The 26,705-nt window shown below is 39.7% G+C and overlaps 1 protein-coding gene across 3 annotated transcripts in view; it reads left to right on the forward strand.

Moving 5' to 3' along the window:
* The first annotated feature begins 483 nt into the window (after nucleotides 1-483).
* STRN (striatin) overlaps nucleotides 484-26,705 on the forward strand; it is a 64,221-nt gene continuing 37,999 nt past the window's right edge. Inside the window, exons 1-5 of one of the 3 annotated variants that reach the window (XM_085219556.1) lie at nucleotides 484-918; nucleotides 12,819-12,922; nucleotides 19,586-19,659; nucleotides 21,423-21,501; nucleotides 23,404-23,568. In XM_085219556.1, coding sequence (XP_085075682.1) covers nucleotides 619-918; nucleotides 12,819-12,922; nucleotides 19,586-19,659; nucleotides 21,423-21,501; nucleotides 23,404-23,568 — 722 coding nt within the window. In that variant the 5' untranslated portion in view covers nucleotides 484-618. The remainder of the gene's footprint in view (nucleotides 919-12,818; nucleotides 12,923-19,585; nucleotides 19,660-21,422; nucleotides 21,502-23,403; nucleotides 23,569-26,705) is intronic. The other 2 variants (XM_085219555.1, XM_085219557.1) reach the window with 2 other exon arrangements.

Below are 26,705 nucleotides of genomic sequence, written 5' to 3' on the forward strand. Positions count from 1 at the left end.
GGTGGAGGTGGGTTAGTGCTTGGATAGATGGTCTTAGAGGTCTTTTCCAACCTTAATGATTCTGTAAGTGTAAGATCAGTGCTCAGAATGTAGCCAAAACAGAAAGGAATTCAACAGCAACAAGTTGAAATGGTGGGATTTGATGGAGGATTGTGCAGGACACAGCCCTTGTTATGCCCCCAAGGTGGGCTGCAAACATGCCAAAACCACTCAAACCCGGCTCTGAGGTGCAGATCTTTTTAAATCAAAGGGGCTTTTTAAATCCTCGATCCCCCGAATGGCAGTGCGCGCGGATGACGTTCGCTCGGCGCAGCACGGACCCCGATCTGGCAGCAGGGAGGAGCCGCAGCAGCCGCTTCCTCCTCTCCTCTTCCCGCCCGCGCCGCGTGCCGCCGCCCCACAGAACTACGTTTCCCGGAGTGCCGCGCGGGCGGCGACGCGAAGCGCTCTGAGTTGTCCCCTACGGGCCGCGGTAGCAGCCGGCGGGGGCGGCTGTCAGGCGGTGACGGCGGCGGGCGGGCGGGACGCGCCCAGGTTGTGCCGCTGCCGGGACGCGGCTGGGCGCGGCGGCGGCCGGCGGCGGTGGGGGCGGCGCGGCGCGGCAGACGCGGCCCGGCCATGGACGAGCAAGCGGGGCCCGGCGTTTTCTTCAGCAACAACAACAACAACAACGCGCTGCTGCTGCCGCCGCCGACGGGCGGGCCGGGGCTGGAGCCGGGCGAGGCGGCGGCGGCGGCGGCAGCGGCGGCGGCGGCGGGAGGCGGTGGCGGAGGGGTCTCCGCCGGCGGCACCGCCGCGCCGGTGTCTGCGTCGCGGGCTCAGTACAGCGTGCCGGGCATCCTGCATTTCCTGCAGCACGAGTGGGGCCGCTTCGAGGCGGAGCGCGCCGAGTGGGAGGCGGAGCGGGCGGAGCTGCAGGTAACGCTGCCACCCCGGCCCCCTCCCCGCGCCCCGCTGCGCCCCCGGCCCGCGGGGGGAGCGCCGCCCACCGGCCCCGGTTCCTCGCCGCCGCCCGGAGAGGCGTGACATGGCGGCGGCCTGCGGGGGGCGGCCGGGTGGGACCTGGCCGGGAGGAGTCGGCCCCGCAGCCCCAGGGCCGAGGGGCGCGTTGTGAGGGCGCCGATAGCGATCTTGTGGTTTAGAGAACTTGTGAAGTGCTGGCCTGCAGCCACCGCGGTCGGGCGCTCCGGGATGCGCGCCTCGTATTAACGCTAATAACAGCGGGCGGCGCGGCCTGCGCCGCGGTGCTGCTCGGGCTTTGTTCACGAGGAAATCTCGGTTGTAAATCTTAACCGCCCGCAATGCCGGGAGCCCCTTGTGGATCCTTCCCAGCGCCGTGCTCGAGGCACAGAGCGGTTCCTCCTGGGTCTCCTTCCCTTCCTCTTCCTTCCTGGGAGCTCTGTTCTTTCTGTTTCTTTCCTTGAAAGTACCGTCTTTGTCGAGAGTCTTACGTCTATTTGACAGCAAGAACCACCTATCTCTTTTGTTGGTGTTCTTTTGTTTTTCTTCATTTTTGTTTCAAGTTAGGAGGAAAGTCAGTTCATTAGCCGTACTTCCAATGGTAACATCAGGCAAACCCTCCCGGAGGGGAGTGGTGGCACTGCCGTTCCTCACCAAGGGCTGCACCCTGTGTAGGAGTGCAAAGGAAGTGGCCATGAGCACAAGAGAGATGTGGTTTGTGTTTTAGCTTCAGTGATTTGGTAAAAGATTTGCTCATAACATGGTTAGCGGGCATAGTGGCGGTGGGTTGATGGTTGGACAAAGTGATTTTAGTGGTCTTTTCCAACCTTATTATTTTATGATTCTATATTTTGTGTCCGATATCCGATAAATACAGTATGGAAAGTAACTAGCTTAGCTGCATATAATAAGAACATTGCACATCGCACCCTAAGGTATTTATGAGACTCCACTGGGTGTTTTTTCATCGCCGATACAGATCTCGCAGAGTGCTCTGGAGGAAAACGTGTTCCTTGGGAACAGAGCGGTTCTGCCAGTGCTCAGCAGCAGCAGAGCTGTGTGTGTCCTCAGTGCCCCTCCAGAGGCACTCCTGCACCCCACCTCCCCAGCGTCCCTCTGGGGAGCAGTGGGTGTCAGAGGTGAGCTAGTAGAAGAAGGGCCGAGCATATGCATGCTGTGCCAAAGTCATGCGCTGTCAGCAGCAGGGCAGGAACACAACCCCAATACAAACTGTTTGCTTGAACTCCTTTGGCTCTTGCCAAAATGTCTCAATAAAGCTATAATTAGCTGTGACTGGCATCGCCACAAGCTGCAACAGCATTTATCTACTGCAGAGTCATGTTCAGGAAGGTGCAAAATTCTTGGCTGTCCCTGCAGACATCGGGTGTGTGACGTCTGCCGTGACCGTTCTCAGCCGAATGCTCTTTGATCCATGTGAGAGGTTTGTGTTGTGGCTTCGGCAGCAGCAAGGGGGCTCTGAGTGATGGTACATGCACAGCCCCACGATGAGCAGCGTTAATTAAAGGCAGATTCCACGTTCCTCCTGAAGGCCTTCATTGGCCGGGATGCTGTGGAGTGTTTAACAGAATAATGGCAGTCAGAGGTCGCACAGTTTCTGTCTCTCGAGATAAAGATGCAGTGCTCCTGGTTGTACTCCAAGGTCTTCTGGCCAGTGTAAATTAAATGCTAGGCTGTCTGCTCTCTTGGGAGGCCATGTGGTAGAGATCCTGCTTTGTACGATGTTTTCTGTGTGCCACACATTTTATCTGTAGCGCATCTTGCTCCTTAGAGGCAGACTTCTGTTCTCTGGTTCCTTACCGCCATAATACTGAAGTCCCTCAGATGTTGCTGTGCGTGGCTGCTGCTCTGTGCTTGACAGTTAGTTGAGCTATACTCACTCTGAAAAACACCTCGTAAGTCAATCCAACTGTGATTTCCTGTCTTCCTTTTCTTCCCCTCTGGGCTTCTTTTTCTTTTCCTCTTTTTTTCTCCATTTGCAATTACTTGTGTGGAATTCCACGTGATGCTCAGGTAGTGTACCTTCCTGTTGTGCTGCAGGCTGCCTGCTCAGGTGACACACACCCTTGCTGCAGTTCAGAAAAATACACGAGTTGATACGCCAGGCAACTGGTTCTGTTCATACTTGCTGGCCTAGTTGCTTCTTTTTCAAGGCTTTTCTGCCTATTTGCCTATTCTGCCTATAGTTTGCTTTCCCTGGCAAATATCCATGTTTACTCTGATTTTCTAATTATTTTTCTTTAATCTTTAAAAATGGTTTTTGCCTCTGTTATATAATTTTCCCCATTCAGAGACCTTCAATATTTATATCTCCGTGAGTACCATCAGCAAGCTGCATCTTTTGAGGCAAACTGAACGCAGTCACACAGGGCTCCCCTCAATGCTTATTTGCTAATTATGTATTTCATTATTAACATTTGCTTTGTGTTTACGGTACTTCGACATCTGCAGATTGAAGAACTATCCCAAGAAGAAGCTTTTGTGGTGCCTTGTAGTGGTAATTCACTGAGTACTGACTTGATGAATCTTCCTTCTACTGTTAACAAACCGTGTGCTTAGTGCTGTCATTTATTTTCACATCTTTTCAGAAAGCAGTAACTTTCTTTTTCCCACGTTCCGTGGCAGCTGCTTGGGAGAGTTGACAAGAAAGGATTTCCTGTTCTGCAAAGTACTTCAGCTCCAGTGTTTTGTGTTTTTTTTTTTTTTTTTTTTCATTCTCCATTATCCTGGCCTATGTTTCCAAGGCGTTCCGGAGTTGCCGTTGTGTGTCAAAGCAGCCCACCGCAAAACAGCCGATAACTGATGTGGAGGTGGATGCAGTACAGAAGGCTGGAGGCATGTGGACCTGGCCCTCCAACTTGCTGGTGCCCAGCCTCAGCCATAGGCCTCTCGGCTGGTGGCCCTGCCTGGCCACGTGCCCACTCAGGAGGAGCTGGGATGTGCCCTGTGGGGCTGGGAGCTGGGCCGCCTCCTGGGGATGGCGGTGAGAAATGCCATCTTTGAAAGTAACACGTGTGTTACTGTGGAAATTTTGCTTTGGACAAATGAACATCTTGTTGGCAAAGATGCTGATCTGTAGCTTTTTGACTGGCATATCTCAGTGTGTTTCACAACTGCTTTAAATTGCAGCAAACTGCTATGCTGTACGTAAGTGGATGCATAGGCGTCCCGCATCCTGCTGAGTTTTCTCACTCCTGTCCTGTCTGTGGATGGGGATGTCATTTCCTCTGACTCTTTCGGAGCAGTGGGACCCGGCATGATTATCAGCATTGTTCTGAGCAGGGAAACTTCCCTTTGGGAAGGTGTGCAAAGAAGTTAAGGAGGATGGGTGAATGTGCTGGATTTGTATTTGTATAACTCTGTTGAAAATATCCCATGTCAGAGAACGCCAAAAGGAGAGAAAAAAAGAGAAAAAACATAGGAAAAAAGTTACAAAATGAGATAAAATGTGGCTAAACTATAGCAAGCAACAGTAACAAAAGGAATGTGATGGAAATAACAGATGAACCCTTGAGATTGGCTGAGGAAATCAGATTTGGCAGTAGCAGCTCTGGGGGCACTGGGGTGCTCCTGCCTGCTGCGCTGCGGCTCTGAGGCAAAAGGCAGTGGCAGAACAAGGGCCGTGTCCTCGCCTCTGCTGGGCTGCAGTCATGGGGAGAAGGGGCATGGCGGGCACATGGCTAGGCTATTTATAGCATGGTTTGGGGCACGGGTTACTTGGTTCAGAAATAGTTGGTATTTACTGCTAGTTGGCCTCCTTGTTTGTGAGGTTTCAGTTAGAAATCATTCCTGTGGTGATACTTAAGTACTGCTCAGAGAAAAAGAAGCGAGCGCTGAGCTGATGGTATCAGCTGTTTGATTAAAGGAAAACTCCCAAGAAGTTTAATGTGGTCTTGACAATAAAATGGAGTTGTGCTTGAAGAAGTTCTGTTGTAGGATTTTCAAATAGGAGCACGTACATAAAATCATGGGATTCGTGGAGAAAGGTGGGTGACCTGGCAGAAGTGCTGTGGATATCTTTGATAAAATTTTTCTTCTCGTAAGGCAGTTGTTATAAAGAAAATGGGTTAATATTTAATTCCCCTCCACCCCAAAAGGACAGTATTTTCAAGTTTATTGCTTCAAATGCATCAGATAAATGAAAAGTGGATGAAAATATGTCAGTCACAAGACTGAGGCGTGTTTTAGTTGGGAAAGTAGTGCTAAATGAATCTCAGAGACCAGATGTTCTTTCTTTCGATATCTTCCTTTAGCAAACTTTTTAGTTTGTAAATTCATATGAAGCAGGGAGAAGCTTCCATGTTCCTTTTTTCCTGTTTGTTTGCTTACATACATGGCTGCCAGCTAGGCCTCATGTTCTCATTGATAAGCCGTCATGACTTGTCTTATTCAAACCAGGAGGACTAGTGGGAGTAGATGCTGAGTGACTGAAGAGCTGCAGTACACAAATTTATAGCTTTTGTGCAGAAGTAGAATGTAAATACAGTCTGAGAGAGACGGTTCTTTGCAGGTCTGTACTTGAGTTTTACAGACTTTTGATTTGTTTAATTGCATAAATGATCCCAGTTTTTCTGAGCACCACACTTTTTTCTCTGAACTCTTAAAATTTGTAACTTTGTTCAAGCATATAGAAATGTTTCCTAAATGTATACACTCCTTTAGGAAGGTGCTGCTGTAAGTGTGAACATGGTATAAATAGACTTTTTCAAGCGTGGAATGGCTTACTGTTGTCTCCAGGTGGCCTTTGCGTTTTCCTCAAAATGTTATCCTTCAGACAGATATTTTCTACTTTTCATGATTTGCTATGTAATTGTTGAATTGATGCCAAAGTAAAAATTAGACAGTTTATATTGTTCTAGGTGCAAAACTTCGTTTTTTTCCATGTCAGGTTAGCATATGGTGGAGGATCACACGTGTCTTTATGAAGGCGCATCTATAATCTAAATTGGTATATCTGTGCTCCTCCAACTGTAGCCGTTGTTCTTATGCTGAAGGTCTTGGCATATGTCACTTTTATTGCATAAGGGGTAAGTAACTTTGCACTGTTTTGAACAAGAAGTTGCAAATATAACTCACCCTTTATCTACGTTTCAGTAGACACTGAAAGTTTCTAGAGCAGGCTGTGTAGAATTCCTTAAAGAAGATCACATGTATCTCAGGAGTCTTTATTTAATGCTGAAGGAAATAAGGCTGTAGAAATGTGAAGTCTCAGGTAGAAGTGATAGCTATACACAGTTTGGTGAGAAAACAGGTATTGATCAGCAACCTACAGCTGCATTTTGTCTCGCTAGGCTTGAGGCCTTGTATGGTCCTTCTTCCTAAGTTTGTTTGCTAAGAAGCAGCAAGAACTTAAAAATAGGTTAAGGATTGTCATGTTTTGTTTTTTAAATGCTGAGAAGTGCTTGAGGTGGCTCTTCTGAATCTCTCTGGAGCGCTCCAGATCCAACCTTGACAGGCAGTACTGTAGAAATGAAATATTCTTAAATGGTAAAGTAGATATGCTTCATTGTAGTGACCTGCTTGGTATGTGGCTGTTGCTTGATTCATCTGGAGGGTTTCATTTTCTTTTTTAAGGAGAGTTTGCTAATACTAATCTATACGGAATATGTTGAAAACAGTGCGGCGACAAAGAAGTTGAATAAAAGACTGCATTGTGGAAAGATTGCATTTTTCTGCCCTTAGCCAGGGTTATGTTTCTTTTGAGGGCAGTCGCATAGGGCAGGATTGCAAAAGCATCGAATAAAACTGGCACGCATCCTGTTCATAACCGTGCTTGTAAGCAGGAGGTGAGGACACAAAGTAGTTGTTTTTCAGTCTGTTCCAGCCGATATTGTTCAGGGTAGTGGTTGGTGCATGCTTGAGCACACGGGGTAGCTGTTCTGAACTCAGCAGCCAAAACCAGTGATGTGCCAACTGCCATTGCGTTGTGTGGTTAAGTCTGCTTCACGCCTCTTTTTATTACTGGAATTGCTGCCTTTCTCCTTCAGATGCAGTAGCCAAGTGATGCCTTTGAACCATGAGATTCCATGGTTTCAGTTTAGATGTGGCCAGAAGTCTGTTTATCAGTCTTGGTGCTGATTGGTATTGCTGCATTTCTGCCTTCCTGTATGTGGGATCCTTTACAGCAAGTGAAAGGCAATCTGTCTGAGCATTCGGGCCTCATAACTTGCTGCTGTTCTGTGACAAGGCACCAATCTCTTTTTGTCTTTCCATCAGTTTGCATGGAGCATGCCCCTGTGACTCAAAAGAAAAATAAAAGTTAATTCTCACCACTTAAGTGTACTGCAGAAAGGATTAAAGAGATTTCTTACTTCTGAAGAATGATTAAATGAGCGGAATGTATATTGCTTGACTAACTCAGCAAATACTTTGGTGTTCGCAGTTGCTAGAGTAGTGAAAGGCAGCACTAAAGAGTGGATGAAAGACAGACTGGTCATCTATCTGCAAAGATATCTGTGTCGTAAAGCACTTCAAGCTGTAGAAAGAGAAGTATTCCTGTTGAGTGAGATGCCTAAATTACTAATCAGGGTGTTGCCAGGAATAAATTACTACATCACCTTTGATTCTGAATGACTGACAAGGAGTTTTAAATTTAATCATATTGTTTCTGAAACAATATTTTCAAAGAGTTGAAGAATGTAAGTGTGTGGTTTTTGCAACCCCTTCCTTACTGTAAGCCATATCTCTCATCTCTTACGGGTGGTTTGACTTTTTCATTGCTTAGCTCTGATGCTGGTTTTGGAGTGAACTGATACCATTTTCGAGTAAAATAAATCTTCATATACAGGCACAAGTGTGTTTTAACCTGCTGCAGCTTTGCATTGCAGTAAATGACTGCAAGTGTGTGTAGAAGCATTCTAGCTCTGTTTGCAGAGCGGTCCAACAGCTGGAAATCGGTGGGTGTGAAGTTTCAATATTTTTCAAGCGTGGCACTTGAAGAATTGTTTAGCACTGGTTCTAGCCACTGCTATTCCCCCCATCGTGCATACGCTCAGCTGCACTTGGTTTTTCTCTCTTCTCTTCCTGACTCTTCAGGGCATGCCTACACTTATTTACAAGTGTGCTTGATGTGTTGTGCATCCGTAATCTGAAAGCCTGAGCTCACCTGACAGCCTACAGAGTTGTTCTGGTAAATCTTGGTAGACCGGTTAGAGCAGCTGTTGCAGACTGATTCATCAGTGTAGGTATTTTGTTATTTTACCTATTTACATATTTTTACAATACCTTTCTTAGTGTTTTCCAACCTGTTTCTTCTTCTCTTTCTTCCAACCTGTCAGAAGCAGTGTCAGAAGCAGTATACATAGGATTGTTCGCCTTAGTAGCTTTTACTTTGCCAAAATGATGGCTGTCAACCTTGCAGTGCCCCAAAAATTTGAAGTTATACTTATTTCAAAAGAAAAAGAAATGTTTCAAAAGAGAAACATCTTTAAGAAAAGAATGGAAAGGGTTTTGGTAGTTCTTGAGTTTGATCAACTAAAAGGCCTTCCAGCCTTTTAACTTGAAATAGCTGTTAAATCCATAAAGAGAGAGAAATTGGTGGTAAATACAAACAATTTGTTTAGCAGCCGTGGCATTATTTCCTTGTAAACAATTTCTGCTGGAAGTAATTTTTTTTTTTTTCAATCCTTTGTTGTTCCTTAATATCAAGATGTCAGCCTAAAAAAGTTCGCAGGTTTTTTGACAGCCATAACACTGTGGGTGATGATTCCAGGAAATGTAAATCCCAACTTATTTCTTAAAACATTGGTAAAAATCCAGACTTTATTAAGATGCAATGTAATTATTTGATCATATTTTTATGGCTATTAAGTCTGTACTAAAAAGGCAACAACTTGAACTATAGTAATAATAGTGCGTCTAGCCCAGTGCTAACTGGGTTGCCTCACCCTTCAGTACCTTTCACAGGAAAATGACCTGTGAAGAGCCTTCAGGGGAACTTCTTAAAACCATAACACACTGTCATATTTTCTCCTTTTTTCTCCCTTGAAAATGAATGTGATTTTTAAAATCTCGTGGTGAAGAGGTGAAACAGTTACAATAGCTACAGTGCTACTAATTTAGACCAGATGCACTTGAAACTTTAAACTTTTGTTGCAGTTGGCAATGCCAGAAACTTTAATGGATGAAAAAGGAAGAGGGGAAAAAAAAAAAAAAAAAAAAAGGATTGTCCAATAGTAACAGAAACAGACTGTTACAAGTATTTAATACTGTTTTTTTCCTTCACTTGACTCTCGATTCTACTTCAGCAGATGAGCTGTACCACAGTGACTCCTAGCACTTAGCTGGGATTACACCAGAGGTTGATGCCGGTGCAATTCTGTGCTGCTGAGCTAGCAAGCCAGCCAACTTGTGGAGATCTGTGCCCCACCCACAGGGCAAGAGCCAGCACGGGTTTAACGTGCTCCCATAGGCAGTTTTAGAGGTTTCTGATGACTAGTTTACAACCTAATGCATGTTAACCTTACTAGCTAGAAGGTCAGTTGTTACAAAACCTGTTTGTTAGGCATACTTGTGAATTCTTGACATTTTTGGCAAGCCTTCCTAGGAGTGGCCAAAGCAGAAGGACAAAACATCACAGATTATTCAGAACTGAAGCATTTCTCCTTCGCTTTTTAGCTGTCAGATAGTTCTCACCTGAACTTTGACTTGCACTAACGCTTCTACAATGGGGAGCTGCCTGTGGAGTCCAAATTTATTTATAAATTTCTGCCAACCTCACTGAAATAATGAGAAAGCTGTAGTTGTCACGTCGTCATATCAGCACTGAGATGTCTTACACTTTAAATGTTTGCATATTTATAAGGGGAATTGGTTAAGTATTTTGATCAGAAATTATGAACCTAGAAGTACAACCTTTTTGTGTAAGAGTGAGAACATACTGCTCCATCTCATAATTTGTCATATATAAGCTTTGATGGGGGGGTTTAACTAGTTGACCTCTAGAGGTCCCTTTCAGTCCCTATAATCCTGTGATTGTATGATATATATATATATATATATATATATATATATATATATATATATATATATATGAATAACTAATATTCATTTATATTACAGATTGTTTCATGTATGATATGAACATTTAGGTTCCCTCTGCACACTTTCAGTTAATTATGGCTGCAGAGAAAGAAGACTGCATATGGACTGCTGCAGTATTATGCATAATATAAGATGTCATTTGCTATTTTTTGTGCTGTCTGTCTTCATGTCCTCATCTTTGCCTTAATATTATCATGAAGAATTTCTTAACTTTGAAGTTTCTTAATGTCTTAGTGACATAAAAATTTGAGCTAATGCATGTAAATAATGATTTAAGAATGACTTGACTCTAATTATCCTATATGCATATAAATGAGGAATAAGGATTATTAATGTCCTGTGAGAAAGAAGGCGGGAAACTGTCCTTACTTTTGGAGCTATGAAAGTGACGTGAAATGAAAATATCTCATTTTAGGAGTCAGAATGTCAAAAGTAATGCTTCAAAAAACTCCACAGCTGTGCTGCAGGGCTCAGAGAGAGGGCACAGGTTGCTCCTACGCCTTCTTGTGCACTCCTGCATTTCTTGATTTGACAATAAAACAACTGACCTGAAAGGAGTATAGTGACTGTGGAAGATTCTGGCAGTAAGCCTGTGCAGAGTGCAAAGGCAGCTCGTGGGCCTCTGACTCCAGCCTGTTGTTGTTGCTGCCTGCTCTTCAAATGAGAACCACAAGTATTTCGTGTTCTTAGACCTCCAAGGGAAGTTATAAGACATGAGTGACAGCACTGACGTACCTCTAACATTAAAAGAGGTTCAAAGAATCAATTAAATTTTTTCCAGGGGCTTTTCTTCCTGTGTAAAATGTGAGACTTGCCGGGGTGGCTGATGCTGTCTGTCCTCTAGATACACAGGCTTTGTTCTTCATGTGCTGGAAATGCCTGCAGGTAGCCATAGGTCCTTACAGCAAGTGTCCTGGTGCCAGTGGGCAATCCTTTTCATTCCATCCAAATGCATATTTACACAATGTACTCCTTTCCATTTAGTGAATAGTGTGGTTTCATGTCATCTCACTCGCTTGGTTGGAATGGCACTTGCATGTTTCTCTTGGGCGTGTTTGGAAGCAGGTTGATGGAAATTATATCAGGCTGCATCAGTCTGTGCCTTGTAACCTGGGGGGCTGTACAGCTATTGCAAACCAAGTTGTACGTGCTTGAGATGTTGCCAAGAGGGATGGAGTTGAAATGCTCCTTGAAGAGTTAAAATTTTCAGAGTAGACAATGATGGCTCCTGAGCAGTACTGCGACTTGCATGGCACTGAGCATACAAGGAGCATTAAATTTGATTCTAGCTTTTTGCTCAGTTCAGGTTAAGTACTGAGTGAGAAGAAGCTTGCTGCCAGAGTGATGGGGCCTTCCTTTTGATCCAGCTGAGGATTTCTGGGGAGTTGAGTACATTTTCCCTAGTGAAGATGAAGACTGAGCTCTTTGTAGATTAGTCAGCATTTGTCACACGTTGTAAGCTGTAGTTGGGGATTGATACTAAGGCTTCTTCAGGTGTTTGTGGTGCTATTTACTGGCTCTGTTTGAGCAATGAAGTTGTGTCAGCTGCTGTAGCTGATCACCAGCAAATGCAATAAAAACCTGAAGTCAGATAAGTTATTCTTGAGCAGCAGTTTAAGTCTCATTTAATTACAGTATCTGAGGACTGCTTTCAAAATTGTAATGAGGACAGGATAATTCTGTTTCTCCCAAACTTCCCCTGCGAGACTGGGGCAGACTGCAATACCTGCAAAAAACAGTTGGCTTGCTTATAGTGAGTATTTGTGGAAAAGAAGGGCTTATTAGTCATCATATTCAACAGCTGGAGGTCTTGACCAGTTGCCTTTTATGCTGTTCAAGCTCTTCAGGTCATACATCTATGACTTGGCTGCAGAGGTTGCTGCTGACACTGAAAATGGCAGGCAACTTGAAGAATGGGTGAGGCTGAGGTACGAAGTGGTGGCTGTCCAGAGGTGCTCTCTCAACTCACAAAGCACACTTCAGACAGAAGCACAAGAATCTATCTTTTATAATGACTTGACTTAAACATGAAGTATAGAATCAGGTTCTGCCTTATGATTAGGAAAGAATATCCTATGTGTATCATCCTTGCTTATTGAAAGGAGGTTTTCATGGGTTGCTAAGTACTGTCTGCTGAAAACTGACAAAAGTTAGGTGTCTGTTTTCCACTTCTATTTACTTTTATGCCATATCTTTCCCCTTCATCTCACCAAAATATTTTTCTCTGTTTCCTATTTTTCTCTCTGTTAAAGTACTTCTGGAGAGCTTTCTTTAACCTATTTTAGTAAGTATTATAATTAACGCATGGCACTGTGTCAGAAACAGGGTTTTATTTTTCTTTTAGCTACACATGCTAGTTCTCTTGACTAGTGTCATGTATCTAACGTGTATCTGCATAACAGTGCACTAATTATATGCTACTTCAGATAGTAAGGAGAAATATTTTAACATCTTCTGCTTATCATTGGCAAATGCTTTCATCTGCTGAAGGCATTTTGTATGTTGATTTTATATATTCTTTATCTTTGAATGTTTATCTACAAGAGTAAATAAGCCCTGTCAAACCAACTAAAATTTATTTCTTATCTTTGTGACCTTTTTTTTATATGAAATGAGAATGCAGTTTAGAAGGCTTATCTGTGCAGTGCTTAGTTTAAGCATTTAATGTTTGTGAAACACTAAGCCAGTTTCTTTTGGGCTGTACAAATCAATTCTAAAGTAACTTGAGGCGGGAGGAAGAATTGAGCTCTCCTGAATGGTTTTGAAGAAAAAGTCTACATTGAATACTTTCTTTGCAGGCCCAGATCGCTTTTCTTCAAGGTGAAAGGAAGGGGCAAGAAAATCTGAAGAAGGACCTAGTGCGGAGAATCAAAATGCTGGAATATGCACTTAAACAAGAAAGGTACGTTGATTTAGCAATGAGTACCTGATGACAGGTAATGTTGCCCAAAGTGAGAGAGAGATTTACTGTGAATGAAAAAATGTTTGTATTTACCATTTAATCAAATACCTGTTTCTTTGTTCGTGGGAATTTCCTTTGAAGTCTCCTGTCCACTACTTCAGCATTTTACTCTGCACACACTCTCCTGTAGCTCTAAACTTTGAGGCACACAGATTATTTTTACTGTGTTTCCAGAAGTCTCTACTCCAGTGATCTATTTTAGAGCAAGTTGAATTACTTTTATTTATTTATTTGTACTAGTAAGATGTCTTTTAAAATGCTTAAAGGAAAAGCATGCTTCTACTAACACTAATACTTCTACTAATTGTTGCTTAAATACCATTTCCCTATCAGATAATTCCTACTTTTCTTTCATAAAATATTAATAAAATTAACTCTTTTAAATAGTTTACATTAGTAGAAATATACACATTTGCATGTGAGAATAGGATACTGCTTGAGAATAAAAAACCACAATGATGTACAACTATTAGAAGCTTTGTTTTTAGAATTTCTCATCTTACTTGGGCTGCTTGGGCACATGAGAGATGCCTTACATTGTCCAATTTATTTGCTAGCACAGGGCTGCAGTCCCAAGGCTGCAGCATATTTGCTTCTTTGGACAGTTATCAGAGAAACAGTTAAGGTAGATGTCTTTTTTGCCCAGGCCTTCTTGCCTGATTGATCTTAAATCAGATAGCATAGGAAAATATCAGTTTTCTGCTTAGTGGAGATGTTAGTTTATAGCCACAGAAAGGCTTGTGCTTGAAGCATGATTTTAAAGATTAGAGTCACTTTAAAAGAAGACAGAGAGGCAGTGGAGTGCATTTTTGTGCAGTTATTCTTTATGTTCTAAGGAATAAAATTGGTAAGATTTATTGTATTTCAAAATTAAGAAATATATTCCTGGTTATTTAGGGATCTCTCTAACACTTCCTTTTCATAGTCGAGTTAAATTAGCAATTTATCCCAAATGATCTGACTATATAAATCTATTTCAATAAACTATTATATAAGTTTTGTAAGAAAAAAATAGAAACAAAAAACCCTTCCATATCTGTAATGAAAATGTCCACTGGTTGTTTGGTAAGAGCCACTTAAATTTCATTTGGTATTTAAATTCTAATGCAGCATACAGTTTCAGAATTAGGAAAGCACCCAGATAGTTTTTTGTTGGCAGTTTTTACACACATATCTTTTATCTTAATTTTTTTTGTGTTGTTGTTTTTTGTTTCCTCTCCCTTCCCCCCATATGTAGTATTAGCCTCAATTACTAAGGTCGGTAAACCACGCAGGCAGCTGATCTGATCCAATCTGACAGTTTCTGTATGGGCATACAATAGTTCTTAAAGTAAATGTGATATTTGTGTGTGGCGTGTACTTGAGATGGCTATTTATAACAGTTTGTTGTTTTAAACAGAAGTATTATTTGCCAGTTACTGAAGAAACTGTTCTGTATTGCTGCTAGAAATGTCTCCCAGCAAGTGGTCTTGCTTGATGCTTAAAGGAATGGCAACACACTGAGCTTGGAAACATTATTCTCTTTCCCAGCACTTCCCTAAACTACCCCTGAGCTCCGTCTGCCAGTAGTCAGGTCAGATGCTGGCTGTTTATACAGGGATCTCAGAGTTGAAAATGAGATCCTCGAAATTAGGAGGAAAACATTTTTGGATAAGTTAGGACAAAGCTGGTGCTGCTGGGAGAGGAAGAGAAGACATACCTGCATTCTTCCATTTCAGCCCTGGCCTTGTGGTGTACCAGTCTTAATGAGATTAAATAGATTATTAGTAATTGAATGGAATATTAAATTTTGACCCACAGTAGTTTGTGCTCGCAGTGTTCCCAAAATAAGAAATGGTTGACATTGGTCTTCTCAGGTATGTGATTTTATGAGCTACTCTTTTGCAGAGTGGGTCTTCAGAATTTTTTCCAATCAGTTTTAAATAATAAGTTTTGGAAGCAGTGTTCTTTTCTATTTCTTGGCATTTACCTGATTTTGTAGTGAAGACGGTAGAAAATAATGTTTACACATTATCATGCTTTTTTTTCTGACAAATTTTTTTTTTTGTTCAGTCATTATGTCAGTAGTGGTAACTGCCTTTTTGTTGTTTATGTATGTAACCAAGTTGTTTCTGCCGAAGAGTCAATACAGTAAGGAGAAAAGAACTTAGAAAGAGTTAAGCACTACCATTTTTTCAGCAGCAGTTCTGGTGTAGGTTTGCCAACATCCCATAGATATTCAGTGTGAGGCAGTTTGTCCTTGAGTGTTATTTTTTTATTGCTTTATTGATAGTTGCTCCACCAATAAATGGCATTATTTCCTTTGGATTTTCAGGAGCTACACAAAATGTAGTACTATTTCTCTCAAGTATGTGTCTAATTTAGTAAACTAGTCTAGGTCGTTTCCTGTCTTAACATATCCCATCCAGAAAACTTGACTCTTGAGCCATGTCACTAGAAATACTTGATTTAATTTTATGTTGTTTTCTGCACTAGTGTGCCTGATCAGAGTGAGGCTGGCGCCCTCACCCCTGGATAGAGCATCTTACATTGCTGTTCCTGGCAGTCTTTCTTGTTTATGTCTCTTGGTTTGGCAACGACTCCTAGATCTTCTATGGATGTTTTGGCAGGCTCCCTTAGCACAGCTGGATCAGATGCTGCAGGTCCGGTGACAGATATTTCCAAGAAACAGTGGCTTTTTTTGATTGGAATCAAACTTTTTTGTATGAAGCATTCAAAAAAAGTTTAACTGCTCTCAATTTTAGGAGATTTTTGAAGGATGAAAGCCTTTAGCTTTTTTCTGAGTACCTCTTAAAGTGTTGTGGCAACGATGTTTAATGCATCCAGGCACTGTTTGTATAGAAGAAACACAGTTTAAAGAAAATGATAATAGCAATAGTAATAAAAAGATAAGTTGTATAATGAAGTACAAAAGCCAGAGTAGTAGTAATATACATACTTACCTGAGTAAGGCTATCTATCTGGTGAAATAGTTTTATGGCCCCAAAACTGCATTCTTCAGACAACCTTCAAGGCTAGATTTTGGATGGGAATAACTCCTGTAAAGTTATGCTCTTAACTTAGTTATTTTCAAGTCATTCTTCAGTCTCTTCATACAGTTAATAATGCAGATGCCATTTTCAGAAATTGATGTTAAGCCACCCAAGTTGGTCATGTTTCAGATAACAATGCTAGGCTCTCAACTTTGTGAGTGCCAAATCCCAAAGCTACCTCAGTGTTTTTAAGCAGATGATGCCAAGTTTGGAGGAATTTTGTTTTTTCTGCTTTCTCATTTCTAGAAATACTGCATTTGCTCTCTTTTGTGGCAGTAGCATCTCACTACTGCACTGTGTGAACTAGAGTTCAGCAAGAGTGCTAGAGGGCCAATTTCAAGTAGCTAATAACTAGAATCTGTGCTTTCTGAGGAAATGGAGAAATTAAACATGTCTGGTGGGCAGGAGATATCTGTTACTTGAAGGAACTGAGAAATATAAATATGATAAGAGGTAAGTCATACGAAGAATGTGGAAAGACAACAATTAAGATTTATTTTGTGAGACCTTTCATGCCTTTTGTTTTCAATATGTGATAGTGGCTGATCAAGACTTCCCTTTTTAGACTTGGACTCTTAATCCTTGTGTTCAATCTTTTCCTTAGTATACTTTAGAAAGAAGGAGACTTTCATACTTGTGACATTTTCAGCTGTATCATGAGGATGTTACTAATAATAAATCTTGTACTTCCTGCTAGAGTGAGTTGAGATTTATTTTTTTTTCCCCAGTGGACAGCTAACTACCTTACCCTCCCCCTTCCTTTAAACTGGAAGTTAACCATAGCTGAAGATGTGTTTACCAGGTCAAATGCTCTGTCACTATATTTATATTTATGTTTTATGGTGTCTTGCTCAGCAATCTGAGTTTATACTAATTCATTGTAATTAATTCAGTTTTGAATTTTGCACTGGGATTTCATTTCGTACAGGAAAAGTCTATTGCCTTTTCAGTTTATCAGCTGTCTTTGTCAGGGCATTATGCTTTTGTTGCATCTATATTTTCACTGGTCTCTGCCCGTGATGCACAGTTAAATCTTCTGGTAGATGAAGTCTTAGTCCAGCTTAGTAATGAAATAAATTTAAGGACCTAGGGTGTACAAGACCATGTAATCTAGGTTATCCTCTTGTATTAAGAAAGAGCAATAAAGGCTTCAAAAACTGTTGCATTACAAGGAGGAACTGATTTAAAAAGAACCAACCAACCAAAAAAACCCCAACTCTGTTACTAATAGATCAGAATGTGAGTGGAACGAATAGTATTACTATGCTGAACTGATTTTATTGTGCATTTAATGATGGGGAAATTTTCAATTAGAAGAAAGACACAAAATGCTGCTGTTTGTTTAAAGAAGGAAAACCCTCTAAGAACTGTAAAAACAAACAGTGAATATACAGAGAGTTAATGTTGGTAACAAATACACTGAGAAGTATTAAAAAGTACAGATTGAATTTTTGAAAGGTAGGTTTTGGACATAAGAAAGATAAAGGGAATAGTCCTTCCACTTAACCTAATAATCATTTTACTTAGTTCTTAGGGAGAAAATTAACAAAACTTTGATTAGAAAACTGGTGAATGCTTTGAGGATAATAGGAATTTATATAAGGCGTATGAGCTTAAAGCAAGTACCCCTGCCACAAAACCAACTGCTCTCTGCAATATTGTGGAGTAGTGTATCTATATACATATAGGTCACTAATCCAGATTTAAGTGAAGTGTTAATATTTGCTTTTGAAAAGTCAAATAAAAATGGATTAAACATTAAGATCACTTGAATTGCTGACTGCATAAAAGCTTGAAGTTTTTTTTAAAAATGGGATGTTTACTATTGCTGAGGTAGGTTAGTGTCAGACTAGAGAGTTTGTTCTCAGTTAGTCGTTACTTTTCATTAATGGTGGTGGAGTGAAAACATGTGCACATTATCAGTATTTAACAGTACTTATGTGGGTTTGTCTAACTGAGGAAACATCTCTCTGCTTGGGTTGTGTAGAAAACATACTTCGAGAATAAAGTATTTCAGACGGGCATTCAGTTTTAATTTTGTTTTATTCTTGGATATTCTTCTCTGTACCTATCAAAATGTTTTTCCTTCACTTGTTTCTGTTCATATCTTTCAAATACATTCCCTCTTCTTTCCTCAGTGATTGCTGCTTAGCTGAGGTAGAACTTAATGCTCTAGCTCGTGAGAGGGAAGTGAATTCCTTCATCTGTCTTACTTGCTGTGTGCTCATAAGAGGCATCATCTCTCTGCACTCACCTTGCTCACACAGAATTAAATGTTTATTATCACTAAAAAAAGGCTGGATTGTTAGGAAATGTGTACTGTCAATACTGAGGTGTAAGAATGACCAAACATCACTTCCATTAGCATTATTTTATTAGAAGTAATGAGTTTGTTAGTGGCAGTTGCCTTGTGCAGTCATGAGGTGTAGCACCAATTATTTTCTTTAAAATCATTTCAAATGGAAGAGTTCCTTTGCAAGTAGTGAAGCCAGTGAAGCCTGTCTCATTGTTGATATACATAAGCGTTTATTTTTTTCATCTTTTTGCCTTTTTTTGCCTATATCTTGCCTTAACACTGAGCTCAGTGTGTTTGCACTGGTGCTGCGCCTGCCGATGTGCATGCAGGTTGGTGTTCCCACTGTTGCCAGGCTGAATGTTGAATCTTGCCTGAGTTCTCCCTTGCCTTTTATTTATGATAGGAACAAGTGCTGCTTCTCTACCCAGTTAGGAATGGCTACAAAACTTCATAGGGAATCAGTTTGAATCTTCTAAGCTTTTGTACTTGTTGAAACCAATTATTGAGACAAGAGTTACAATTAGTACAGGAGAAGGGGGAAATGATAGTGACACTGGATAAGGCTGTCTTTGCTCTCAGTGTTGCCTTAGTTGCTGTGTCAGGCTTTATCTATTGTGATAAATCTTTATTAAATAACTTGCATATACATTCGTAATGCTATACTACTGTGGAATTATTTGTAATGTGTATATTTAAAAGTCTATAAACACTGAATCTGTTGGATGAAGCTTTTCGTCTTCTAGCTACTCTTACTGTCACATGGCATTCTTTGTGGGGCTTATTACAATAGGCCTTCTATAGACTAAGTATTTTTGGAAGAGGTCTCTGCATTTTTGAACTCAATTAAGTGTCAGGTCTAGCAGCTGCATGAGAAGCTGGGCTGCCATCAGCAGTAGAATCTGACTTAGAGTAGTCCTTAGTGAGAAAAGCTTGAATAAAAAAAGAATTTGTTTTATTGAAGGGGCATAGTGAAGTATCAAGTAAATGGCACTGAACTGACGTTCAGTGGGTAGAAAAAAGTTTGATAGTTATGTGATTTTCTTTTTTAACATGGAAGTGGAGGAGCAGGAGAAGCAAGCACATGTCCACAAAGAAGGAAGCTTGGAAAAATTAATTTGGCAAAATGATGTGCTGAATTTCATTGTTTTGTTTTGTACCTATCCTAGAAAGATGAAGTGGTTTTTATAACGAGGACAGACAACATTTATGTGTCTATTCATGCCCTTTAAATGTGCTAATGTTTTTGTTTTGTTTTGTTTTCCCACCTCTTTTCAGGGCTAAATATCACAAATTGAAATACGGCACAGAATTGAATCAGGGAGATATGAAGCCACCAAACTATGATTCTGGTAAGAATTTATTAAGAATGAGTTCATTACTGACAACTCAACTATGCTCAACTAAGCTCAACTATGGTTTGTACAAATGCTGCAGTGATGGTTGATGAAATATGTCACTCAGAAGAAGCAGTGGGAATAGACATAATAAAGTTCCTTCAGTACTCATCCATAAACCATCAATACTGCCATCAATCATTTGTTCAGAGCTCAGAAGAAGAGAGTTCTTGACTCCAGCTGTGCTTAACATTGCCTTCAGAAGAAGGGTTTTCACTTTCAAAAGTAATTTTAAGGCAGATTTATCTTTGTTATATATTAACTCTTACGTAGAGTGAGCTTTGGTAGTTGTGTATTGCATCCAGCTGTGTTCAGTAGTTGTCAGGAAATGACTGTGCAAGAGGTGATTTCCCATGGTTGCTATTAAATGAGTCTGTGAATATTGAGATAGATAAAATGCGTATAGGTCCCCTTACATGTGAATTCTGATTAATCTTTGGTAGCTTCTTTGTTAGAGGGTATATTGTTGTTTTTGTTGTTTTTTTGTTTTTTTTTTCAATTGAGTTGTTTAAAGAAGAATGACTTCCCAGTATGTTCAGTATCTTTCCCATATCATTTATCAAATTATTCATAGGGTTATACCACAAGCTTTTCTGGTTCTTAAGTTTTGTTTATGCAAAGAAGACTTTGTTCATCCTTCAGTGTTTTTACCACAACGGCTTCAAATTTTGTAGAGATTTTTGTAGATAATAAGCCAAGATATTTTTATCTTAGGAGCATATGCTTTTTTATTTCCTGAAGGAGGGGGGAAAAAAAAGTACTATGAAGCTATGTATGGAAAAACATGTAGCTATTGGTTGCCAGCATTCAGGTAGGTTTCTCACCAGAACAGCCATATAATTTTTCTGTGGATTTTCCCAGGGTAGTGCTGTTTGAGTTCTGATTAATGATTATGGCAAACATGGAAAATTTTCAACAGCTTCTTAGATTAATAAATAAAGCTTTTTTTTCTTTTTCTTCTTCCGTAACAATAATATAAATACAGATGAGTTTAAAGTTGATATGAGTAGTTTTGATGAGTATGGTTAAAAATATTAAGGAAATTTATTTACTGATACATTATAAATGGAAATGATACTACAGATAGAATTCTAGAATCATAGAATGGCCTGGGTTGAAAAGGGCCTCAAAGTTATAGCCACCTGCCATGGGTGGGGTTGCCAACCACCAGACCAGGGTGCCCAGAGCCACATCCAGCCTGACCTTGAATGCCTCCAGAGATGGGGCATCCACAACCTCCTTGGGCAACTTGTCCCAGTGTGTCACCACCCTCTGTGTGAAAAACTTCCTCCTAATAATCTAACCCAAACCTCCAAACCCAAAGATATTTGTATTGAAACTTGAATTATGAGCAATAGTTATATTGGAATTCCAAATTGTTTACGTAATTGTGTTCCCTTCGAGAAAAAGGAGAAAGATGGGTCTCTTGGATGTGAGACCAAAGGGAAGAAGGTACTGATGATTAGTGGAACTTGATCTCATGTAGTAAAGTATATAGTTGACGATCTGTATTTTTTATGAGTGATTAAAAGAACAGCTACATTCTGTATGAATTTTTTTCTTTCTTGATTGATTTTTGGTGCTTGGAATTTTTGTGTTGTTATCCAATCTTTCCAAATACTTTTAATACAAATTACACTTATCTTGTCAAGTGGAGGGGGATATTTTTAAAATGTCAGACAAAGAAAAGCTGTTTTTAATTAAATAATCTTTTGCAGATGAAGGGAATGAAACAGAGATTCAGCCACAACAGAATAGTCAGCTAATATGGAAACAAGGACGACAGCTGCTAAGACAGTAAGTGTTGAGAAAAGAACTTGAATAATGAATGCAAGAAAAAATATCTGTTAATGGAATACGATGATAGTGGTATTTGATTTTTCTGTTAGATTTTCTTTCAAGAAAAGTTAGTGTGTTAAAGTTCATTCATCTTCTGCCCTACTTTTCCTAGGCTTCTGAAAAATTTTAATATTTCAGAACTTCAGGTGGGGAACCTTATGTGAAATCAAACAATCTCATTTGCTTTTCTTTTACTGAGTATAATAAAACAGTCTGCTTGGGAGTACAGTGATTCATGACACCTTAGTGTGGGTTTTTTTTTTTTTTTTTTTTTTTTTTTTTTTTTTTTGCAATTAAAAAAGAAAACACAATTCTGTTAAGAGCTATCTAAAATAAATCTCCAGCCTGGGTTGCAGAGGGATATAACTTGTTTTGGTCTACTTTATGTACAGAAATGATTAGGAAGTTTTGCCTAAAAGCTTTCTAATTCTTGATTCATCTTAATGAAGCAAATGTCTGTTAATCTAAGTCAGTTTTTGAATTCTGCTCATAATGAGTTATCCAGTTCCAGAGTATTTGATCATATTTCTTTGGTGGTAAGCGTTCAGGTTTTTTTTTTTTTTTTTTTTTTTTTTTTTTGCCTTGATTACAGCCCTCAATTTACACAGAGGTCTCTTACAAGAGCTGTTATCAGGGTCACCCTGTGAGCATGTTTTTCCATGTGTAAGCTTCATTTTTCTAAGCTGAAAGCTGGATTCTGTGGTCTTCTAACCAATTAGCAGAATTTTTGATATCTAGTAGTTTTTTTGTGTTACCGAGGATTACATGAGAGGGGAGGGAGATAGTAAAGACTTCCTAGGGCTTATTGGAATGGACCTCTTTCCAGTGAATTATACAAAAGTTAAAATTGTCCAGTTTGTCTGTTGGATGGCACCGGGATCCATCCTGGTGTAATTCATAGGTTGTATGTTGCTGAATAGAGTTCATTACTGATAGATTCTCTTTTGCATAGATGTCTGGTTTGATTTTCATATAGCCATCAGGCACTATTCTTCTGCAGATGTATTTATATAGAGGATATCGTTAAATAACTGGAGGAAGATATTTTTGCTGGAAAAGTGCATGTCCTTGATTTGCGACAGCTCTTATTGTAAAATAGCATTTCTGCTCTTCAGAGTCATCCAGATTATTGACTATTTAATTAGCCCAGTATTCCTGAGAAGATAGCATTATTAACTTTGTTTTGTAGAGGAAGGAACAGAGACAGATCTTTCCAAAGGTAATTCTGCACATTGATGAAAGTGCCAACTTTAGACCTTGATGTTTTCATACGAAATGTCCAAGATTTTTACTGCCCAGTCCTTACATGCCAGATAAATTACAGAGTGAGAAAAAGACAAGGCACAGATTTTATCAAAACTACTGCATTATAAATAACCATTCTTACTAGTAGCTATAGCTACAGAATTTGGTTTTATTCCTTCTGTTTTCCTAGGATTCTAATGATTCTTGAAGGAACATGTCTCCCACTTCTTGTAAGGCTTCATGTGTAGTTTCCATGTGTTGAGGAATAAAATGGCTATATTGTACATGCAACTGTGGTGATTTTTATAAGCCAGTTGTAAATATTTTAATTGAAAGTGCTTTTCCATCCATTTTAGTAAATGAATGAATAACGTATTGTATAACCTCTGACTGCTAGGCTCTTTGATTTTTTTCCTCAGTGACTGTAGAGGCTGGTACAGCAAGAGACGATCCCTCTGCAGCTGGTACAGGATGATTTATAAGCATGTTTCATTAGCACAGCACCATACTTTGCTAAGCTAAGATGCAGAAGATGAGTTTAGGGAGAAGTTTTCATTTATTGTTTGGAATGAGTAAGATGTGCATGAAGAATTAGCATGAGTTCTGTTCCTGCAGGTATCTACAAGAAGTGGGTTACACTGACACAATATTGGATGTGAAGTCAAAACAAGTACGAGCTTTATTGGGCCTCTCAAGTGATGCTTCAGAGAAGGAAAACAGAAATCAAGAACCTATGGTAAATGGCACAGAGGGCCAAATTAAAGAAAACGCTATGATTGGGTAAGTAGCATAATGACAGTATTCTCTTTCTTCATTAAAGCAATTAATGATGCAGAACAAATTTTTGATAACTGAGATTTCAAAAACCTTTTTCTAACAGAAGATTAGAGTAATTTAAACTAATTTTATCACATTAAGCAGTAAATATGGAAGAAACTTTTAATATTCACCTCTTTAAAAACAGCATGTTTGTTGATTTTTCTGGTTGCACGACAGCACAAAGGCAAATCAAGCCATTTATATGTGATCAGAGGTCAGTGTTGTTTCAAGTTAACAACTTATTTGAATTGTTGAAAATTTACTGTTTAGATTAGAGGCTTTGATTTTCTGATGTGTGCTGACATTGATGTGATAATGTATGTGAAATATAGGACATTTTGATTAGATTTGAAAAAACAAGTTTACTTATTCTACTCTGATTTCTGTAAGGTCGTGGTTTTCCCCTAATGGATATACATGTTCAAATGTAATTGAAATATTACATAATTTATTTATCTTCTTTAATGTTTCTATTACTATGAAAAGTCAGTCAGGGATAGTAAAAGCTTGTGTTTACTTTTGCTTTTAAGTGTTTTTTTTTTTTAAATTATTTTTATTTTACTTTTCTACATTTTTCTTTTCCCCACAAACAGATTTTGTTTGTTGAGGTTTTGTTCATATTTTTTAAAAGGAAAATTAAATATGAAACTTAAATGTAGAGGTTTTCAGAAAGCAATCTGCTTTTTTTCTTGTTTAGGGTACGGTATTTACAAAATTTGAAAAATAAGGGAAATGATGCAGAATTTTGTCTGAACAGTATGTGGGGTTACTGTTCCCAGTGGCTTGTGCTGTCATCAACAAGCACAGCTTTCTTCAAAGATTCTCCCTCTTTTCTGTGCTAATTAATGTGGCAAAATTCAAGATCTTTGTATTTTAAAGACTGATACTGTTATGTGACACATTTTGTCTTTAAAAAGCATTTGTAAAACTGTATTGTAGCAGATAGCTCCAGCAATTTCAGGCCAATAAGTTATCTAAGGACAGAAGTTCATTGTTACATAATTAAATTTAATGCTGTGAGGTGGAAAATTTGAATGCATGAGAAACCCTCAAGCTACATAGATGACAAGCTGCGTCGTTTATGTGCGATGGCTTTGTTTTTGAAGAACAGGGAATACTTGATAAATTACAGTAACAATTTATTTCAGTTTCTGATGGAGTCAGTTCTGGAGGAAATTGATAGATAAAGCTCCCGTTCTTATTCTCAAAAACAAATTATTGAAATGTTTTTTTTTTTAATAGGTGGATATTTATAAGGTAGTTATGTGATGGAGAAAATGATTGGACAGTGGTTTTTTATATAGAAGTTTTTAATATATTTTTATTTCCTATATATTTCCTCTCTGGGTAGGTAGAATATCAGATTATTTTTTTAACACTAGTAATGTGCCCTGTATCTGAGGATACTCACTGATGCAGAAAATAGTTCTTTCTGTTGTGGCTATGCAAGACTGTCAACTTAAAGGCTGTTCAGACACGAACACTATTAAGACTGCTTTCAGCTCATTTGTAAAGCCTAAGATGGAAGATTGTATTAGAAAGATTAGGGGAGCATTTTGAAACATGATGTGAGACCTGACTCCTGGGTTTTAAACTGGAAGAATCTTCAAGTGATCTCATTCAAAACAGTCATGTCAGTCCTTAGGGGTTATTTTGCATTTGTGGATGTCAGCTGAAAACTTTCTTATTGAAAGGAAAAAGTTGAGATTTTACCAAAAATCCTTGGTGAATTTAAGACTGGCTTTCACTGCTACAATTCTTCTCTGTGATTCAAGAGCATTTTCTGAACATCTCTTTCAACTTTTAGTGCAGGAGGCATTCTGTGACTTTCTTCCTAGCAGAGGCTGCCTGTTACTTAACTGCCATTTCCTCTTGTGCTGTTAGATACGTGTTATACCTCACTATTTCTGTGGTATGTGGCACTTTCACCTTCTCTCAGATGCACTGTCACTTTCCTCAGAAATGTAAAAATGCAGCTTTATGACATAATGAAAATCAGAAAGGAGATGAGGTGTTACTCAGCTCATAGTTTAGCAGCCTCACCGATTATCAGCATTACTTACTACTTGTACTTGTACAGACTAGTTTCTTCCTGAAGAATATTGGTATTTAATTGGTGACTTGCTCCTGATCCCAACTGGAATTGTTACTGAGTGTTCAAAAACTCATTTCAACATTATTTCTGTCTGCTTACCAGAACTGCAAAAAAATTAGATAGCTCAGCTTCATTGTGGCTTACAGTCTCGAGGTAGGAGCACTTTTTAAGCAACTTGAACAATGCCAGGCTATATAACAACAGAGAAAAGCTTGGCTGTTCTTTTAGCAGCCTCTTGCTATTCCTGGTGTGCATATAAATGGGATGAAAATTGGAATGGCACAGCAAGGTTGTGAGATTGGAAGGGCTGTAGTGAGCGAGTGCACTTTTATGGTGTTAGAAGAGGAAAGACAGCTGCGGTGAGAGATTGGAAGAACAAAAGAGAAAAAGAAAATAAACCAAATCAAACAGACCCAAAAGCTTAGTGCAATTTCCAGAGGTATAAGGCCACGTGTGTTTGTCAGGACCACCAGTCATTCAAGGCCAGGTTGGATGGGGCCCTGGTCAGCCTGGTCTAGTATTGAATGGGGAGGTCGGTGGCCTGCATGTGGCAGGGGGGTTGGAGATTCGTGATCATTGAGGTCCCTTCCAACCCTGGCCATTCTGTGATTCTGTGGGTCAATTGCAAAGTCAAATGCATTAAAATGCAGATGGAGGGTGAGCCATGGCTGCGTGGATACACCCTGTTGAAGAAGGGTGTAAAATACACAGCTAAGACTGTGTATTTTAAAGTCTTTTGAAAAAAAGGCTTATGTGGGAAGACGGATGTGAGAAGTGAAGTTCAAGGAATGAAGGAAGAAAGCTTGTGGAGGAGAAACGATAAAAACCAATCAATAGGAATTTGGAAAGATAGTGGGTGAATGTGATGAAGATAATGTAGCAGAGAGGGGAAAATGGCACAGTGAAGAACTGAATGAAAAATGGATGCTTTGATATGTTGCATGAACAGGAAAATGGAAGGCACATTAGAGTGAGATGTTCTTAAGAATTTCTCTATATAGCA

This window comes from Meleagris gallopavo, chromosome 2 (assembly GCF_905368555.1).
Source record: "Meleagris gallopavo chromosome 2, MGAL_WU_HG_1.1, whole genome shotgun sequence".
Lineage (NCBI taxonomy): Eukaryota > Metazoa > Chordata > Aves > Galliformes > Phasianidae > Meleagris > Meleagris gallopavo.